This window comes from Podarcis liolepis (assembly GCF_965112155.1).
Source record: "Podarcis liolepis genome assembly, chromosome: 14".
Classification (NCBI taxonomy): domain Eukaryota; kingdom Metazoa; phylum Chordata; class Lepidosauria; order Squamata; family Lacertidae; genus Podarcis; species Podarcis liolepis.
Genome location: NC_139569.1, coordinates 14,766,555 through 14,787,788, shown reverse-complemented (window position 1 = coordinate 14,787,788; position 21,234 = coordinate 14,766,555). Strand labels below are relative to the sequence as shown.

The 21,234-nt window shown below is 45.0% G+C and overlaps 1 protein-coding gene across 4 annotated transcripts in view; it reads left to right on the top strand.

Annotated features, from left to right (window-relative positions):
• The window catches only part of VPS35L (VPS35 endosomal protein sorting factor like), a gene marked incomplete at its 5' end in the record, with an annotated part of 75,813 nt that overhangs the window by 818 nt on the left and 53,761 nt on the right, over window positions 1–21,234 (top strand). The window contains 9 exons of one of the 4 annotated variants that reach the window (XM_083474210.1): window positions 108–158; window positions 5,870–5,969; window positions 6,808–6,972; window positions 9,003–9,125; window positions 9,893–9,917; window positions 10,838–10,914; window positions 12,596–12,724; window positions 15,462–15,546; window positions 17,357–17,416. In XM_083474210.1, coding sequence (XP_083330336.1) covers window positions 142–158; window positions 5,870–5,969; window positions 6,808–6,972; window positions 9,003–9,125; window positions 9,893–9,917; window positions 10,838–10,914; window positions 12,596–12,724; window positions 15,462–15,546; window positions 17,357–17,416 — 781 coding nt within the window. Of the gene's footprint in view, window positions 1–107; window positions 159–261; window positions 291–5,096; window positions 5,123–5,869; window positions 5,970–6,807; window positions 6,973–9,002; window positions 9,126–9,892; window positions 9,918–10,837; window positions 10,915–12,595; window positions 12,725–15,461; window positions 15,547–17,356; window positions 17,417–21,234 lie in introns of those variants that run through there. The other 3 variants (XM_083474212.1, XM_083474211.1, XM_083474213.1) reach the window with 3 other exon arrangements.

The window sequence follows — 21,234 nt, the reverse complement described above, 5'->3', positions numbered from 1 at the left end:
ATTCTGCGCGCCCTGGCGGCTGTCCTGGCACTTGCCCTTCTCAATCATGGCCGCTTGCGCTTCAGCAGAGGAAGCGCCGAGAGGCCTTAGAGGCAGCGGGCGGGGTGGGGTGGGGCGGCGAGTCAGGTGACGGGAGACAAGATGGCTGCCTTCCCCTGGTAAGGATAGAGGAGCTTCTCTTTCAGATGGAGAGAGAAGCTGGGAGGAGGAGACGGCGGCTTGCGACGGGCAGCTTCCCGCTTTAATTCCCTTTTTGTTTTGCAAGGCTTTGCTGACATGTTTGGGGCGGGGTGGGTTCTTTTTATGAGGTGTCTGGTATTTATTATTATTTTTCATGGCAGGCAGGTATGGCACGCCAGGCTCTAGTAGGCTATGTGGTGCTTAGCTATTTAAGTTTTATTTTTATTTTTTAAAGTTATTACTGATGACACGTTTGCAGCTCACTGTCTTTGCTGTGACCCCTTATGCCGCAATAAATTTATTTTAAGCCATTGTGGTGAGAGTATCGGACTAGGACCTGAGAGGCATGGATTAAAACCCTCACTCAGCTGTGAAGCTCACTGGGTACCCTTAGACCATTCATTGTCTTTCATCCTAACCTACCTCGCAGAGTTGTTGTGAAGTTAAAATGGGGAGCGGGCAGAACCCATGCATGCCGTATTGAGCTCCTTGGAGGAATTGTGAGATGTAAATGTAGTGACAAATAAAATATCAGGTGCCATTCTGGAAATCCTTAGCCATGGCGAGACAGGCAGAAATCTAACGGGTTAGATTGAGAATTGTAGGTGTGATGGGCCACGTATTTGGGAAAATAAGTGTTTAAAGCACAAAGAGGCTTCAACAGCAAAGTGGGTCTTGGTATCTTGAAATAAATCAACATTTATGGCAATATATATTTCCTTGGTCTGTAGCCCTCTTCATTGGCTACATTATGTTAGCCTCATTTGGGATGTTTGCTTAGGTGATACATAAAGAGGCATCCTGGTGTAGTGGTTAGTTAGTGTATTCAACTAAGGATGAGGAAAACCCATTTTCAAATCCTCTGTCAACCTAACCCATTATTTCTGAGGATAAAATGCCCTGATAAAAATGCCATTAAAAACACAGAAAATCCAAAATAGGACCAGTGGTAATGAAATACAAAAACGTACAGTTTTGGCCTCTTCATTCAGTGGTGGGATCTGCATGCTGAAGATCCCAGGTTTGGGCCCTGGTATCTCCAGATTACAAGGATCTGGTGTCAGATGATGGCAAAGATTTCTGCCTGAAATCCATTCAAAATACTGGACTAGACCAAGGCTGGGGAACCTGTAGCCCTCCAGAAGATGTTCATGCCCTATTCCCATCAACTTCAGCCAGGATAGATAGGGAGTGGTCAATTATGATGGGATTTGTAGTACAATAAAATCTGGTAGGCTACAGGCTCCTCATCTCTGGGTTAGATGGTCATGTAGTCTGATCTAGTATAAGGCAAGCTTCCTGTGTTTCTTTGTTTTTCTCCGCACACAGATGCCTCTGATTTTCACTTGACTTTCTTTATTTCGTAACATTGCATGTACTGACTGCCGACAAAAAGAGAAGTGTTTTCTATTGCGACAACAGAAACACTGCACATTTGAAACAAGATGTATTGTGAGTTCTAACTGGAAACAGAGGTTAGCGCAGGCATACTTGCGAAGTATGTCCATGATGCTGAATCATGGACAATATGCCATACATTCCCTGCACATTGAAATCTAGCATGTCAGGAAGAAGGCTAGGCTAAAGCCCTGTCTAAAGTGAGCAGTTTTACCACCTCAGAAAGAACTGAGAGTACACTTATTTTAGAAGTGTGGGAAGGAGGGCAGGGAGGCACTACACAGTATAACATTTTTTTATTAGTTAATTGAATACTTCAAGGCAGAGATGTGGAAACTGTTGTGTGTTGTAATCCAACAACATCTGGAGGGCCACAACTTTCTCATTCTTGAGTTAGAGATCTGTGCATTCCTCATGTTAGTTGTTTATCTACTTTGGAATATATGTGCAATTTAAATATACAGTATATTTTTCTCCAGTCCACTTCCCTTTGGCATCCAGTTGGTGTCGCTGTTGATTTGTATTAGCAATCCACTGTGCCGATTCTCCTGGCCCTTTTTTATTTATTGCAGGAGAGCACAGTGGTAAGAGTACCATATATAAAATAAAGTTGAGGTCTTTGAAATTCAGATAACTTCAAGATGGCCACTCCCTTGTGCCTCTTGACTGGAGTTACATGGGCCCTGCTGTTCACACAACTGCATACATTTGCCTTATGTTTATAGATGTGTTGAATGTAGAAGGATGGTGCTTGGCTTGATGAATGGGCTGTCTTTGAATTGCAAAGCAAATGGGGATGTTTTCTGCCTGTTAAAGGCTTTAATTAAATTTCCCTTGCAAGTTCCCAGTGAGACAATATTCCAAGTTTTAAATATAGAGTTTGGAGAGTTAAGAAAAATTTGACTCTTCAGAGAATCATGGAATTGTAGAGTTGGAAAGGGCCACTAGGGTCACCTAGTCCAACCCCCTGAAGTGCGGGAGTCAGTGTGGTGTAGTGGTTAAGAGCGGTAGACTTGTAATCTGGTGAACCGGGTTCGCGTCTCCGCTCCTCCACATGCAGCTGCTGGGGGACCTTGGGCTAGTCACATTTCTCTGAAGTCTCTCAGCCTCACTCACCTCACAGAGTGTTTGTTGTGGGGGAGGAAGGGAAAGGAGAATGTTAGCCGCTTTGAGACTAATTCAGGTAGTGATAAAGCGGGATATCACATCCAAACTCCTCCTTCTTGTGCCCAACGTGGGGCTATTTCTTGAGTCTCTATAAGGGATGGGGAACCTCCAGATGTTGCTGGACTGCAACTACCATCCTCCTGGTTCGTTGGCCATGTTGACTGGAGTTGATGGGAGTCCATCAACATATGGAAGGCCACATTTCCCCTGCCCCTGGACTATGTTATAGCTGAATTGGGATTAGAACTCTGTTCCAACATGCTATCCAGCAGGAGTGGCTAACTGTTTTTGGGCACAACAGCTTCACTCACTCTTGGCCAATCCTCTGAGGCCTGTGTGCTGCCAGTGAGGGTATTCAGTCCATGTTCTTGCACAGGCACACAGCTTCCTTTCCTTGGACATCAGATGAGTAGGTGGGGAGAGGGCGATTTTTATCCCCGCCTGACTGCTAGGCCAAGGGAAGAGGTTCAAACGTCTCTTCCTACCCCAGCATTTTGTCCACTTTTAATTTTTTGCCCTTTAGCCGCTGTCAAAACTGGTGATGTATCATGAGACCAGAAGAATTTGCTTGCAAGCTGAACCATTCTGGCTCTTTGGCAATTGCTGAGTGGTAATCGCTTTCAAAAGTGTAACATTTACCACTTGCCGACTGGCTTTTAAAATAAAGATTTAGAGTTGAGCCCAATTAAATCATTGTGCTTGTGGAACAACGCTTCCCTTCTCTCCCCTCCTCCTGTGCGTCTCTCAGATTTGCTCTGGGGAGCCTGCCAACCCTCCAGAACAGTTTTGAGGGGGGCAGGGATGTAGGGGAAGGGATCAGAGGGAGGGGAAATTCAGGTGCATCAGTGAAAGGCATTCCACGAGCACAATTACAATCCCATAATAATACTAACACATAGTAATAATTCTTTGTAACTTTTCAAAGCACTTCATTATCTAGTTGTAATCCTAGAACAATCAAGTAAGCTAAATCAGTACAGTCGTACCTTGGTTTTCGAACAGCTTAGTTCTCGAATGTTTTGGCTCCCGAACGCTGCAAACCTGGAAGTGACTGTTTTGGTTTGCGAACTATTTTTGGAAGCTGAACATCTGATGGGGCTTCTGATTGGCTGCAGGAGCTCGCTGCAGTCAGTCAGAAGCCGCACTTTGGTTTCCAAACATTTTGGAAGTCGGAGGGACTTCCGAAACGGATTCTGTTTGACTTCCCAAGGTACAACTGTACTGTTACATGCCCCATCCCCATCCCATTCCAGATGTTGGGACTGAGGTTAAGTGGGAGTCACTTGGCTTAGGTTTTCTGGTGAGTTCATGGTACATGGAAGGCTGAAACTGAGGACTTCCTGATTCATAGCTCAGCCTCCTGGTCACTGCTACAGCAGCTTTTCAAGATACCATGTAGGTGTTTGCTAGAGTAAATATTTTTTGTGTGTGTGAATCTGGGATTGGTGCACAGGATGACCTAAGGCTAGGATTTTCTTCATTTTACTGTTCACCCGGTAAAAATTAGTCCCTGCATAAGATGTCTGTGCATTCATAGGATACCTTTTAAAAACCAGCCAGTGAGTGCAAAAAAATTGTGCTAGAAGTGGTCTTCTGTTTCTTGTCCCAGGTAACAACATTGTCATGTTACTGTCTCAAACAGGCACAATTTTCTAAGGTCCAGATTGCAATTTGCAGTAGAAACCAGCATTTAAAGTTTCGGCTGTGCGCATTTGCTTTCTGCTGCTGCTTTAGATTCTTCTGATGTCCAGCAAAAATGCTGTTTCTGTGAGAGGGTGAAGGGAACTCTCTCTCTCTCACCCAAACTCTGTGCTGTTTTAATTGTGAAAGTCCTTACAAATGCTAATAAGCTCAAGGGGCCAGCAAAGTAGCAGAAGTGTGGGGGAAACATTGAGAATAGTGCATTCAAGTGAATATTTATGCACAGGGCAGGCAGGAAACTGGAGATTAAGAAATGTAGGGAGACAGGCATGAGCATCCTTCACTGGGTTCTTTTTCTCCTCCTTTTACAATGTCTCATTAGGTTGTAAAGCCGTTCCTTTCAGTAGCACTGCTGGGTTGTCTGATTCAATTGGCCTTCAAAGTTGCACAGTCGGTTGGTGGCTGAGCCTTTGTTGAATGCTTTTTTAGAATAAGTGTTGTCTTGGCTTAGAAGAGTTGTGAAAATGCAGTTGATTTGCAGGACATGACTGGCAGGTTATTTCCCCCAGTTTTTTTCACCTGAAGTTTATGACAGCTAAAAATAAGCAGCAGATTTGTAATGTGATGGATTTCACAGTTGATAAAGACAACAATAGAAGGAATCTTTGCAGCTTCTTTTGTTTGATTGAAGCACTGGCAGTTCCTCTGTTTGATGCCTTCGAATGATGAGAAAAGGGTAAGAGATGACAGACAAAAGGAAGTATTCCTTTAGAAATGGAAACTAAGCAATAGAAAGGACTGTCAGTGGCACACAAGCACAAATGACTTTATAAAACAAGAGTGGGGAACTGAATCTGGCCGGTGGGATCTGTTCAGTGCCAGATATGCAGGTCTAATAGATGGCTGTCCAGCCTTTGCCTGAAGACCTCCAGTGAGGAAGAGCTCACCACCCCACGGGTCATTTATTCCACTGTCAAGCTGCTACTCTCGTCAATAAGTTTATCCTGATGTTCAGCTGAAATCTGCCCCCCTGTAACTTGCACCCATTCAGATGGGAGTATCTGGAGGTCACTATCATGTCATGTTAGTTTGATCCTCAGTCTCTATGCCATGTGCTGCTCTGAGCATCTTCTTGTGGGAAAATGTGGCTTGTAAACACAACACACAAACTTTGATCCTCCTCCGAAATGCTTCCATAGGGAGCTACCAGCAGTGGGTACCATAACTGAGTGACATGACCTCCTCCTTTTTTGCACAGAATGATGGAGTTAGGTCAGTGTTATAAACTGAGATATGAAAGCCAGGAGCTAAATGGCTTAAACCTGGGTTATGGGCACAACAATGGAATGTCTAGGTGCATTATTTTTTAAGAGAGATATCACATTTTCTTGTGATTTTCTTCTCCAAAAACTGCTGCACGTGAATGCTCAGCGTGTGTTTCCAAATCTCAGTTCTATAAGTTCTTTATGCTTTTCTTCTTCAGGCATGCTAGATCAAGAAACTACGTACGTGAATTGGAGTCATGCAGGCTGGAAACCGTGTCTGTGGATTTTGGAGACTACCATCCACTCAAACCCATTACAGTAGGTTTCCTTTGCAACCTTTCAACAGTCCTGTGTAGCCATGTTGGTCCAGAAGACCGGGGACAAATTACCGTATTTTTCGCTCTATAAGACGCACCAGACCACAAGACGCACCTAGTTTTTGGAGGAGGAAACCAGAAAAAAAAATATTCTGAATCTCAGAAACCAGAACAGCAAGAGGGATCGCTGCGCAGTCAAAGCAGCGATCCCTCTTGCTGTTCTGGCTTCTGGGATAGCTGTGCAGCCTGCATTCGCTCCATAAGACACACATTTCCCCTTACTTTTTAGGAGGGAAAAAGTGAGTCTTATAGAGCAAAAAATACGGTAATTAACAGACCCTTCTTGGTTCTCATGCTGATTCTCTGGAATGGGCCCATCTCTATGTACCTTCTAGCACTTGATGGAATAAGCCTTTCTTCTTTAAGGAAGCCTTAAAGGGAAAAGGGAAACTGTGTACCATTTGTGCAGTTTACACCTATATTAGAATTTTCAGTTTTCTAGTTGTGAGATGTGGATTTGATTCATACACATTGACTACCCCTACCTAAAGCAATGGACTTAGGCATGCAAAACTCAGTTTAGAGGATTGCAGCTTCGGCCTGCAATTCTGTATGCACATATCTGGGTGTAAGTCCTATTGAACACAGTGGAACTTGCTTCTGAGTAGACAGTTGTACAGTCGCACAGCCTTGGTGCAAGATAGCAGTTTACGGCTGCATTCGTATGCACACTTATCTTGGAGTAAGCCTTATTAAAATAAGCAAGGCTGAGTAAAAGTGCAAAGAATAGTCTTGTTAGTATCTGGTGCTCCTTCTGACTATTATTATGTATTCCTCAGGTAATGGAATCAAAGACAAAGAAATTAGGCCGCAAAGGAAGCACTTCCTCTACTTCCTCCTCCTCTTCCAGTTCAATGATGGATCCCCTGAGCAGTGTGTTGGACGGCACTGATCCTTTGTCATTGTTTGCTGCAACTGCAGATCCCCTGCTGACTGCAACTACGGTAACATTTTTGTCGCATTGACTAGATCCTTGTGAGCCTGCCTGCCTGCCTGCCTGCAGCTCTGCTCTGTGGCCTGTAATGGAATGATGATGGATTGAGGAAGGGCCATAGCTCAGAGGTAGAGCATCTGCCTTGGTTACAGAAGGTTCCAGGTTCAATTCCTGGCGTCTCCAAGCAGGGCTGGGCTGGGGAAAACCCCTGCTTGAATCCCTGGAGAGTCACCTGCTGGTCAATGTAGATGATGATGATGACAACAACAACAACAACAACAACAACAATTTATTATTATTTATACCCCGCCCATCTGGCTGGGTTTCCCCAGCCACTCTGAGCTAGATAAACCAGTGGCCTGACACAATATGAGGCAGCTTCCTTTGCTCTGAACCAGGGACTGGGCTTTTTTGGTGGTGGCCCTGAACTTACAGAATCTATTTCATGTTCCTTCAGCATTGTTTGTTTTAAAAAGGTTTTTGTTCATTTTTATGAAACAGTATGCTTTTTATTCAAGTTGCATTTTTTTTAATGCTCCACTTTAGATCAGATTCAACTGTCCACCTTAGTATATATGCATATTTGTTTAACTGAGAGTGTCTTTTATATTTCATATTTAGTTGCAAACACACACACACACACACACACACACACATATATATATAGTACTGCTCCTGAACCAGGTATCAAGGCGATGTACATCACAACATCAAACGCATTCAGGAAACAATTAGAAACCGACAGAGAATCACTGAGCAGAAAAAGAAATTAAGAATTTAGTAAATGCTTGAGCGAACAAAAGTATATTTAATTGCCAGCAAAAAAGCATACTGCTGGGAGAAGGTTGTTTCATAATGTGAGCTGGAAATGTCTGAGAATGTCCTCATTCTGCTTGCCATCTGGTGGCTCAAAGCAGGCCTTGGCCACCACCAAGAGAGGTGCTTTCAAAGCTCTTAGTAGGCAGAAAGGTTCATCTGGCTGTTTCACCATTGCATACTGCCTTGTGCCGGTTCTCATGTCCTGAAAGGTGGCTTAATAAATATTTTGCTAGTAGCAGATGCACAAATAATAGACTATGTTTCTGCAGGCCTTGCTAGGATGTGTATCATTAGTTATCCATGTTCAGGGGTAGGAAACCTCTGACCCTGGGTGTCAGGCTGGAGGAATCCTCTCCCTCCCCCCTGATGGCACTGAGAATCAGGGAGGAAACAAGAAAGTTCTTATGATTTATTCAGTCATCATGGCGAAAGACAAAGAAATCCAATCATTCCTCCATGATGGAGTTGCTCACACTCTTCCCTTCTAACACCAACACCTGCTTCTATGGTGTCTGCCTGTGGCAAACTGTAGTTGTACCCTTTGTTCTTGCACTGTTAACGAATGTTGCGCTTTGGGAGAAGGGGGTACGGTTATGCTGTCCAGTGATGTGTCAGCTAGCGGCTCTGTCTCCTCCTCCTTCTAACACTGCATAACTCTGCTGTTCTCCTGTCTCTGAGCTGCTATCTTCCTCAAAGCCCTGCTATTATTCGAGACTGCCTTCCTCTTCCCTGGAAGCTACAGGCAAAGGTGGGGGGGGAGGGCAACCTCCACCACTCCTCCTCTTCAGTCCAGTCCCTGACACAGGGCCCAAACGTGGCCCTCTGGGTGTCTCCATCTGGCCCTTGGAACTCTTCCCTGGCCACACCCACTTACTGGTCCTGCTCCACATCCTGAGTGTATTTGCCTGCCTGGAATGTGTGTGCTTGAGCCAGGATAATGTCTGTCGCTTTCCTGGAGGACAAAGAGGGCTGTGCAAGTGTGTTTAAGAGCCAGCCTACTGCACAAAGATAGAATTTGCATCCCTTGCTCTACCCACATTTGCCTCTGGCCCTGCCCAGCACAGGCGTGTCTGTAAAGTGAATGCCACCTTTGCTCTGAAAAATGTGGGTGAGATTTATCAATATTTTAAAATGATGAAATACGTATTTACAACAACATACCAGAGGTCAAACATCTCATTATCTGGAGGATTCTCTGCCTCGCTTCTCTCTCCTCTGCAGGATAGTGCCAGAAAGAAGCGGGATAAAGATGATTCCTCGGCTGTTGGCAGTGACTTTGAGCCTTGGTCGAGCAAACGGGCTGACATCCTTGCTCGGTACACAACAAACGAAAAGCTTTCCATTGTGAGTGAACGTTTGGTTATTTTTCAAGAGGAAAGGTGGGATATAAATGCAATAATAATAATATCAACAAAGTAGGAAAGTAGGTCCAGTCTTTTTGGGTGTGCAAGCACATACAATAAATTTTGTTTTAGCATAGCAGATGTTTGTAATGTTCATTTTTAAGCCATTGAGAGAACAGCATAGCATCCTTCTGAATTGTTGTGCATATTTATTCCTAAAGGCACTTAAAAATTAGTGCATGGGAGGGTAGGATGGGCATGGAAATAGCAGTGTAACCATGCCTACTCAGAAGGAAGCCCCATTGGATTCAGTTGGGCAGTAAGTGGCTTTGGGATTGCATCCTAAAGTAGCACTACTGAACTTAGGGTTGTATCCAGTGATAGTCATATAGAGAGCAGACCCATTAAAGGGAACAGACATGACCGAGAGCTCATCCATATTTACCTTTTGCCCTGACAAAAGCCTTCATCCCATATGCCCTGTCTTTTATCATGGTTGCCGTAAAACCACACTTTTACATCTGAAACAATGTGTTGCCTGAGCTTGAGAGTCTCAGAACTGTTCCTCGGGCAGGTTGTTAAACACAACATCCCTCTTATCCCTGAATATTTAAAATAAAAGTTTAGCACCCTACTCTTAAGAACTCTTAACAACTTTTAATTACAACCTATCATGGTTCACATTATTCTGGCTTTTTGTTATACCACTACACCTGTCAGCTGTTGGGAATTATTGCATTTGAAAACAAATGTTTTGTTTCGTTGCAGAACTTGTGTATGGGATCTGAAAAAGGTACGTGTTCACTTTAATATGTAGCACTGTGGAAGGGGGGGGGAATGTTTTAAACGTGTCACAGAATTGTTTTCTATTTTTCTACTAGCTTATAGGAATATTGAAATTGCCACGTAAATATTCCACAGCACATGGTTACGAGAAAAGCTGGAAATTAGGTGCAAAATATCTCAATAATCTAACTGTGAAGCATGAAGTTTCAGTAGCCATCGTCCCGTTTAAAGACGTAATTTAGGTTAGTGCTGCTCCAAGTGGTGGTCTGTGGACTGGTACCAGTCCATGAGCAATCAACTGTAGGACCCTAGCAACTCCACCACAGTCCAGGTTGGGTAGGATGCCTTAGGGACCAAGCATGGTATGGTCCCTGGTATTTTGGGGCAGAAAATTGCCAGTCCATCACATCAGATAGCTTGAGAAGCACTGATTTAGGCATTATTTACAGGTAGCGACCTGTTATTTACAGGTAGCGACTGATTTGCACGCGGGTTATGTTCCAGAGCCCCACGTGCATCGGCAGGGCCTGCGCAAGGCTGCCTCGTTCTTCCTTGTTCCTCTCCCACCCTGCCCTGTTCTGCCTGTTTTTGCGACCTTTTGGTTCACATCTGTGGTTGGCTCTATTCAGAATCGCGCACATATGGGATGCACCTAAAACTGTCGCTGCCTGTACATCAGCCCCAAATTAGCAACGAATTCCTCCTTCCCAAATTTATTCAGTGGCTTGTTTGGAAATGGTTTCGTAGGGTCACAGGCTTATAGAGTTGGAAGGGACCACAAGGGTCATCTAGTCCAAACCCCCTGCAATGCAGGAATCTCTTGTGCAACGTGGGGCTCCAACCCACGACCCTGAGATTAAGAGTCTCATGCTTTGCCGACTGAGCTCTGTTGCAGTTTAAAGCATTCCAGTATGTGATTCCCTTCAGGAAAAGCAACAACTCCTGGATCAGCAGTTTCTGAGAAGGTGCGGACAAGGCTGGAAGAGCTGGATGATCTCGAAGAGGTGAGCGAGCGCTTTCATTTCCCTACATTTATACCCCACCACCCTGCTTTTTAAATAAAATATTCAGGGTAGCTTGCAAGATGGAACAAAATAGTCTAATGAGAAAAAAACAGCAATAAAGCCAGCAGCAGTTTTCAGACTCGAAAAAAACAAGGGCAAAATACATGAAAGGATGGTAATCTAAAAATTGGTTGCTGAGATATAATGATGATGATGATGATAATACTAATAATACTAATAATACTAATAATAATACTAATAATACTAATAATACTAATAATACTAATAATACTAATAATACTAATAATACTAATAATACTAATTTATTATACCCGCAGGGTATTGTTGTTCTTTAGTCGTTTAGTCGGGTCATGAAGAGTCGGACACGACTAAACAACTAAACAACAGCAATACCCTGCGGCTTCCAACAGAACACTAAAATACAATAACCTATTAAATATTAAAAGCTTCCCTAAACAGGGCTGCCTTCAGATGTCTTCTAAAAGTCTGGTAGTTGTTTTTCTCTTTGACATCTGGTGGGAGGGTGTTCCACAGGGCGGGTGCCACTACCGAGAAGGCCCTCTGCCTGGTTCCCTGTAACTTAGCTTCTTGCAGTGAGGGAACTGCCAGAAGGCCCTCAGCATTGGACCTCAGTGTCCGGGCAGAACGATGAGGGTGGAGACGCTCCTTCAGGTATACTAGATCGAGGCTGTTTAGGGCTTTAAAGCTCAGCACCAACACTTTGAATTGTGCTCGGAAACGTACTGGGAGCCAGTGTAGGTCTTTCAAGAACGGTGTTATATGGTCTCGGCAGCCACTCCCAGTCACCAGTCTAGCTGCCGCATTCTGGATTAGTTGTAGTTTCCAGGTCACCTTCAAAGGTAGCCCCACATAGAGCGCATTGCAGTAGTCCAAGCAAGAGATAACTAGAGCATGCAGTACTCTGGCGAGACAGTCTGTGGGCAGGTAGAGTCTCAGCCTGCGTACCAGATGGGGCTGATAAACAGCTGCCCTGGACACAGGATTGACCTGCGCCTCCATGGACATGTTTTGAGACTACAGTTCCCATCATCCCTGACCACTGCTCCTGTTAGCTAGGGATGATTGGAGTTGTAGTCCCAAAACATCTGGAGGGCCGAGTTTGCCTATGCCTGCCTTAAGACCCCTCCTCCGAAGCCCTTTGATTCTGTTGGTTCACTTTATTTCCAGGTCACATTTCATGATTTTAACAATATTTGTTCAAAACGAGCAGCAGCAGAGCCCTCCAATGGCCCAGTGCTTGATTTCTAGTTTAAAAAGCAAGCAAGCATAATAACATCAGTCTTCCCACACCCTACTTCCCAATGTACACCGGCTTCCTGAGAAGCACAGCATTTGATGCATTGATCCTGCAATTTGTAGCGATATAAATATCAAGAGATTCTGCCGGAGGGTAAATCATGCAACCCGGTGGTGCTCTTTGACTGAAGAGGATGCTGCTGGCCTGCTTCAAAGGAGAGCCAAACGCATCCAGCTGCCCTTGAATTTCAATGATAGTTTTGTTATGTAATCTGCCACTTGGCAGCTCTGCAGAAGCCAAAGGGAGAGGAGGAAGCTCTTGGAAAAAAAGAAGCTTTCCTTGTTTTTCATACGTTTATAAATTCACTTGTTTTGCACACTGCTTCCTTCTCCCCCCCCCCAGGGGTCACAAAAGGAGCTGTTAAACTTGACTCAGCAAGATTATACAAACCGGATTGAAGAACTCAATCAATCTTTGAAGGATGCTTGGGCCTCGGATCAAAAAGTGAAAGCTCTAAAGATAGTCATACAGGTTAGCATTACATGTCGAGCATGTTCTGCACATCATAATGATTGGGGTTAAAGCATAGTGAAAATTGTGTGTTTAAGGTGCTGTTAACTCTGTTGGGCTCCAAAAGGACTCCTGGGAACAGTGTTGACCCTTGATCCCCCTCTTTCTGAGCCAGACCCACCTCTTTCTTGATGGTGTTACCCTGGGGCGGACCTTGGTAATGCGGCTTTGGGAAGGAGGTGCGAGGCTCTGGCAAGGTCCTTGAGCCCTCCTCCCTCCTTCCCAAAGTCTAGAAAGTGCTTGCCCAGCTTTGAGAAGGAAGTAGGAGGACTCTAGGACCCTGTCAATGCCCCCACTCCTCTTTCCCCGAAGCACTTACAGGCTTTGAGAAGGTGCCCTAATGGCGGCCCTAAATCCACCTCTGTTGTACCACTGGCCATTTGCTTGTCCTTGCTTGTGGGCCCCAGTTCACAGAGCCATCCAAACTTAGGCCTGCATATACACCATGCATTTTCGATGCGTGCCTACTCTGAAAGAATCCTGGGAACTGCATTTTGTTAAGAGTGCTGGGAATCGTAACTCTGTGAGAGGTAAACTACAGTTCCCAGGGTTCTTTGGGAGGAAATCATGTGCTTTTAAAAAGTATGCTGTGTGTGCAGCTGGAGAAGGCAAAAACAAACGGAAGCTCTTGCTCCTTCTCGCTGCTCACCCCCTTGGTGAAGGCAGGTGAACAAGCAGCCACAGGAAGGAGCAGCAGCCGGGGCTGGCACTGGGTGCCCTGCTGGCGAATGAGCCTCGGCAGATGCACAACGATGCTAATTTGTGATGCCAGCCTCTGGGGGGCTACCAGATGACCTGCCAGGCTCCCTTCCTCCCATCTGCTGGATGTTTGCCTCTTTTACTCTCCCCTCCTCTGCCTAAGCATCTTTAAAAGCATCATCTTAAAATGCAGAGACATCACCTTGCCAGCAAAGGTCCGTATAGTTAAAGCTATGGTTTTCCCGGTAGTGATGTATGGAAGTGAGAGCTGGATCATAAAGAAGGCTGATCGCCGAAGAATTGATGCTTTTGAATTATGGTGTTGGAGGAGACCCTTGAGAGTCCCATGGACTGCAAGAAGATCAAACCTCTCCATTCTGAAGGAAATCAGCCCTGAGTGCTCATTGGAAGGACAGATCCTGAAGTTGAGGCTCCAACACTTTGGCCACCTCATGAGAAGAGAAGACTCCCTGGAAAAGACCCTGATGTTGGGAAAGATGGAAGGCACAAGGAGAAGGGGATGACAGAGGACGAGATGGTTGGACAGTGTTCTCGAAGCTACCAGCATGAGTTTGACCAAACTGCAGGAGGCAGTGGAAGACAGGAGTGCCTGGCGTGCTCTGGTCCATGGGGTCACCAAGAGTCGGACATGACTAAACGACTAAACAACAACTAGGACAGGAGGCAGAGTGGAATTGAAAGGGCCTCTTAAGCTACGCAGAAGGGGGCAGGAGAAGGAATGCTTGGAAAGGCAGTCATTCCAATTTTTGTTTAATTCTTCGTCCCTGGTTGCTGCAGTGGGAGGGTGATCTGAGCAGGATCTTTGGGTGTGCTTGCTTTTAGTTCCATGGGGGTGCAGAGGTGGCCAACAGTTGTGAAAACCTGGAGGGGCCTGGTCCCCCTGTTTTAATTATGATTGCTTATCCTTTAGGGAGGAATGACATCTGGTATATCTATATATCTGGAGTATATTATGGAAGAATTGTAGCTCGGGGCAGAGCACCTGCTGTGAATGCAGATGGTCCCAGTTTTAATCCCTGGCGTCTCTAGGGCTAGGGGTGTCCCCTGTCTGAAACCTGCTCCCAGTTGGTGTTGACAGCACTGATCTAGGTGGACCAGGGATGCGGGTGGCGCTGTGGTCTAAAACACTGAACCTCTTGGGCTTGCCGATCAGAAGGTCGGCAGTTTGAATCCCTGCAACAAGGTGAGCTCCCGCTGCTCTATCGCAGCTCCTGCCAACCTAGCAGTTTGAAAACATGCCAGTGCAAATAGATAAATAGGTACTGCTGCGGTGGGAAGGTAAATGGCATTTCAGTGTGCTCTGGTTTCCGTCACGGTGTTCCGTTGCACCAGAAGCGGTTTAGTCATGCTGGTCACATGACCCGGAAAGCTGTCTGTGGACAAACGGCGGCTCCCTCGGCCTGAAAGCGAGATGAGCGCCGCAACCCCACAGTTGCCTTTGATTGGACTTAACCATCCAGGGGGTCTTTACCGTTACCTTACCTAGATGGACCAGTGCTCTAACTGTATAAAGGCAGCTTCCAGTGTTCATAGGTAAGACAAGTAGTACCAGTAACAGGGCCTTTTTAGTAGTAACACCAACTTGTACAGCTAGCTCCCTGAAGCCTCTTAAGCCCACTCCTTTCGTGTTTTAAGAGAGTTAGTAAAACACTATGTTTTGGGCAACCTTTTGCTGTTTGATTTTCAGAATGATCATTGGAAGCAGCCTTAGACTACTAGATCATATATTTTCCCCATCTAGCTCAGTAGAGTCTACTCTGACTGGCAGCGCCTCTTCTAGAGCTAAAGTATAGGCCTTTCCAGGGATTGAACCTGATAACTTCTGCATACAAAACCATGTATTGCTGTGCTGTAGCCTCTCCCTTAGTCACATGCTATTTTTAATCCCTTTTTTGGCACTTCAAAATTATTTCCTAGTGTAGATATTTTCTTTACTACGTGAACTTAGTCATCTCTTCTTTCTCTTTTCCCTCCTTAGTGTTCTAAACTTCTTTCAGACACAACGGTGATTCAGTTTTATCCAAGCAAATTCGTCTTAATAACAGACATACTTGACACATTTGGTAAGTGCAGACATCTCAAACGTCTCTCCTTTTTCAGATTGAAATTTGTAAGTGCAAACTTGGAAGACAACAAAAATCTTGCACTGGTTTGTGGCTCCTGGAAGGTTGCCTGTGAAATAATTTGGCCCTTCTGCTGCATCAAAGCTTTAAGGACCTGTCTTGTTTGTGACATCATCTTCTTTGAAATGCATTTTGTGGTGGCTTTTCCTGCCCCTCCCCAAGGAACACTGGACGTTTCCCTTTCAAAGGTCTTGACCGACTGAAACTTGCTCACCTCCGTGAAATGTCTTTGTTCAGTTAGATAAAAGAGAGTACCAGATGTTCTTTCCTGGACTCAACAAACGTGACCTGAGCAACACGATCTGCCTTGGAACCTCTCATCATAGTTTTTGTGGATCCAAGCCAAAAGTAGTGTTAGCACAACATCTACAGATGTCTTGAGCCTATTTTCTGTACTGCCTGGCTGCAGCCTTGGGTACCTGACACTGATCATACCCTGATATGGAAGCAGAGCTGTTCATGTGCCACTTCCCCCGTCACAAGAATGCCATCCGTGGCAACTGAGGCTGAGTTGTGCTTAACACCATTGAATCTGAGCTGACTTGGAGTTCAGACTGCAATTGGGCCTCCGCCAAGTTCCTTTACTTAGCAGAGTTTACCTTCCCCTTTTTACGTGCACATCAGATAGCTGGTTGCAGGCTTGTGTAAGCCTCTCACTATTTATACAATTCAATCTGTCTTCAGGTTGAATTGTACGTTCCTGGTAAGTTCCCTTCAATCCCTCTTAAAATAATAAAGATGCCATAATCTTATTCAAAGTCAATAAAAGAAGTTTACTTACATCAGTTCACAGTTGGATCCCTGAAGGCAGACAGTTACAAATATGTACATGTTTCCCCCCATATGGGGGAATAATTCCAGTGCTTTTGCTAGCTGAGAGCTAGCAGAGCAGTCCTAGCTAAAAGCTGGTCAGACAAAGAAGGAAGTGAAAAAGAGAGAGGTGTGCTGCGTGACTTGTCCTTTTGTTACCTGGGCAGGTTAGATCACACCCACCTTCTGTCACATGCAAAGGAAGGATGCTCCAGCCAGGAGGAACAGGAAGTTTTGACTCGCTGAACCAAACATTCCCTCACATGTCTTCTCTAGCATTACAAGGAATGTTGTACTTGACTGCTCCCAGTGGATTACACCCCACGTTTGTCTACAGGAATACATTGGGCTTGTAGCTCAGGGACAGAACACTTGCCTTGCATGCAGAATTTCTCCGCTTCAGTCCCCAGCATCTCCCGGAAGGGCTGGGAGAGAGCCCTGCCTTCTCTGAGTTTATCTCCATTCTGGGTGACATTGTGGATCTACAACAGGGGTGGGGGAACCTCCAGTTTTGTAAACAGCTTAGAGGTTTTCCTACAGTCAGTTTTGCTAAACATACAGAGAAAAATAAATGTTCCTTTCCACGTCGCGTTCAGTGAAAATGGGAGGCAAATCATATCTTTGAAGTGGTGTTTTAAGTGCAAAAGGAAGTACTAAAGTTGCCTACTTAGCTCCACTAGATGACAGTATAATGTAACAGGAAACAGTTGCATTTGGCAAGTTGAAAACTAGAGCTGTGTGCAAACGGCCCCTCAAAATTCTCCACCCAAATTTTGCTTTTAACGTGATTTGCAATCTGGATTTAAAATAGAAGTCTTGTTGAAGACTAGATGTATTCTCTCTAGCCCGTAAATCTCAACCCATTATCTTACTGTTTATGTTCATTACATTTGTATCTTAAAATGCATAAGAATGAATAGCTTTTTTTAAATCCTTGCAGGAAAGCTGGTGTATGAAAGAATCTTCTCCATGTGCACAGATAATCGCAGCTCCTTACCAGGTAACACTATTGCTGTGCTACTTACTTGCAGATTTAGTGTTGTGCCCAGCTAAATTTTACTCAGAGTAGAGTAGACCCATTGGAATTGGTCATATCCACTAATTCAGGTGGGTTTACGTTGAATAAAACATAACTGGCTACAACCCTTAGGTTATAATCACAGGCATATTTGTTACAGTTGAACCCCGTGAAATTTATATTTTATTGTGGTTTTATATTTGTTGCAGACCGCTTAGATGTTTTCTGTATGAGTTAGCAATATATACATACTTTTTAAAAAATAAACTAAACATACAGACTTTGGGCTCAGACTTTTAAATTCAGTATTGTTGAAAATTACACAATATGAACACGTCTATTATGGATTACTGCAATGTGTTGTTTGTGGGGCTGCCCTGGAAGACTGTTTAGCGACTGCAGCTGATGCAGAATTTGACAAAAGCCGAATGTTGAGCAGAGCCAGATGGTCTGAATTCTGGCCCAATAGTGCTTGCTGGCAAATAATTTTCTGAACCCAATTGAAAATGATGGTTTTAACCTTATAAAGCCACAGTTTGGGACCCTGTTACCTTGGAGAATGCATTTTCCCATTATTTGCCAACCAAAATAGCCAGAGGCCCTTCACTGCGTTTCCTCACTGGCAGAATGTGGCAACAACAGAACATGTATTTTCAGTACTGGCCCTGTCTGTGGAATTCTTTCTCCAGTGTGCCTTGCCTGGCACTGACAGTGACACCTTTTTGGTGCCAGGTTGAAGCCATTTTGCCCAGACATGTGAATGTTAGCTCCTCCTGCATCAGCTGATATTTTATCTGAGTAATCCTTTGGTGATCATGCTTAAAGCTGAGGGGAAGAAGTGAATTGGCTTCTAGGGTCTGCTTACTTTCAGTGTAACTTATACTGGTTTTGTTTGTTTTTATTCTGTACTGGTGTGTGCGTGCAGGAGGTTGTCTGTGCATGAGAGGTGTGTTTCATAGAATTGTAGAGTCGAAAGGGACCCTGAGGGCCATCTAGTCTAACCCCCTGCAAAGCACATTTGCACACATGTATGCTTGTACAAGTAGTGGATGTCTCTGATCTCCTATGGTACGTGTGTGTCTTGAGAGAAGGGCCATATCTAGGTGGTAGATCAAATACTTTGTCCCAGATTCAATCCCTTCCTGGTACGGCTGAAAAAGACTCCCGTGTGAGACCTTCAAGAGATGGACCAGTGGAACGATTTGCTATAATGCAGCTGCCTTTTCTTTCTTTTAGATGCATGTAAGTGTGTGTGTGTGTGTGTGTGTGTGTGTACAGACACACACACACACACACACACACACACACACAGGCACATGATGCAATGCATGTTCCTGTTTCATTTGGTATGCTCCCTTTTTTTGAGGCTAGATCGTCCTCCACCCAAAGCCTGTATAAAAAGGACGACCAAACAGTAAGAATAATAAAAACACAGGAGCCTTGAAATCCTTACAGCGATCACGCTGGCATGAGAGACTCTGGCGCGGTGTGTGTAAACAGGCACAATTTCCTGTGCGGAGCCTTTATGCCCTGAGCAGCTGTGTGCAAAGCAAGAACATGCTCATTGGTATTTTGTTCTCATTCTTTCCATTCCAATAAAAGGAAAAAACTTCTGATTTAGCACCGGAGCCCCCCTGCCTGCAGGAAACCGAGGCTGCAGCTGAAGACTGTGCTTACCCAGATGTACCTAAGCAGGGAAAGGAGAGGGGATCATTGCAGAGGTTTCGAAAGGACACACTTTGTCTCTGATAATGAAACTGGTGCTTTATGGCTGTGCCAATGAGGCTAGCCTGGCTTCGAAATCAGTGCAATATAATACGTTGTTATATTTTGTGGATAAGGTTGATTCTGGTGCGTGTGTGCCATTTTCTGTACCTCTTTTGCAAGAAGCCGGTTTTAAATCTTGTTTTTACATTCCTAATCCAAGTCTGTTTCTTGCGCCGTCTCTCCCAACAGCTGCTGCTCACTGTCTTGTCCTTAACCGCCTTGGCAGTTAGGGCATGCTTGAACTTAAGGACTCCGGGTCCCCATCGTGCTTCGTTACGTAAAAGTCCTCAAGCGCTTAGGGGTGGGCTGTTGCCAAATGGGAGAGAATTGCAGTCTCTCTCTCTCTCTCCCCCACCCTCTTGAGTTTCTGCATAGGCTCGACGTTTTTGAGGAGAGAACAGCACAGCAGCAGAATAATAAGCGGCAGTCCCTGCTCCAGTTCAGTTGAACGGGAACTTCTGCCGCTTCTGCTTTGTTCTGTGGCGGAAAGGTGCTCGGAACGCAGAGATCCCCCACCGCCCCATATCAAATCACTTTGACCCACTTTGCTTCCATTGGATGAGGCCCGATTTGCTCATTTGCTAGCACAAGGTGTGTCAGCAAAAGCACCTTCTTGAAAGAAGCTCCTCCATCCCAGGCACCTGATGGCCCAAAAATGGGTCAACCAGATCGTGAAAAGACTGGCGGTGTGTCTTGCTGTTGCATAGGGAGCTGGCTTCATGCAAGGCCAGGCTGTTTATCCCTCTCTCCCAGTACTGCCTTTTTGGATTGGCAGTGTCTGTCCAGATCTTCACATGGTTCTTCCCTTGCTTCCAGCTCTGCTACATGTTTTGTTGTTTCTTGCCTGGGAGGGAAGCCGGTATAGAGCTTTAATAAAGTATCGTAACTGGAAGATGCCAGGAATAAAATATGGGACTTTCCCCATGCAAAATGTGTGCTGATCTTTATCATTGGTCAGGCCATTGGTCCATCTTGCTCAGTATTGACTATGCCAACTTGGCAATGAATCATAGAATTGTAGAGTTGGAAGGGACCCCGGGGGTCATCCAGTCCAACCCCCTCCCATGCAGGAATCTCAACACGTGGTTGCCAATCCAATTTGAAACCGTAGTGGCTCCAGGGTTGGAGGCTGGGGTCTCTCTCATCCCAGCTGGAGGTGTCGTGAATGGAACGTGGCACTTCTTTTGTTCTAAGCAGGCATTTCACCGCAGTCCGCCCACTAAGCATACTGGCTGTGGTAGGATTTGAACCCATGCTGCCAAAGAGACTGGAGCCAGAATCCAGCACCTTAGACTGCTTGAGCACATTACCAAATTAAAATATATCTTGGTAGCTGTGGAATTTGAAATGCCTGGAGCCTAAATCCAGCTTCATAGACAACTTGAGCACAGCTGCCGCTCAATTTACTCTCAGCGGTGGAATTCAAACCCATGCCTTTGACGAAGCTGCGGCCTTTATCTGTGCTTAAAACTATGGAACTTCTTTCCATAAGATGTGGTGATATCCATCAACTTAGGGAGCTTGTCCTTCTTTTCGGCTTACCAGAGACTTCTCGCTGAGCACTTTGAGAAGCAGGATGGTGAATTAGATGAAAGGTCTTTGGCTTGAGCCTTCCTATATTCTTAGCGATGGTATCTTTGCAATTTCCTGAACTAATAACTGATGTTCCTAATAGTGGATCCCAGTCTGAATAGTTAACGAAATATTGCTTTTGAAATAGCATAAGGGGCCGGTTTATCCTTAAAACAACATTGTAAGGCAGGCTAGGCCAAGAGAGAGAAGAATAAGGAATTGTCCCAAGGTCTCCCAGTGAGTTTCTGGTGAAGCGGTGATTTTAACCTAGGTCTTCCCAGTCTAAAGCTTCAATCTTAACTCTTAGATCAGAGCAGCAGGACTGAGTAGAGTAGTGGAGCTCCTGCTCTGTCCACATTGCTGCTGCTGAAGCGGGGGTGACAGCACAGTAGCATTGGAAGTGCCGCTGCAGAGATTGGCTCTTTCCTGCTGTATTTTTAATTTTATATAGCTACCCCTTC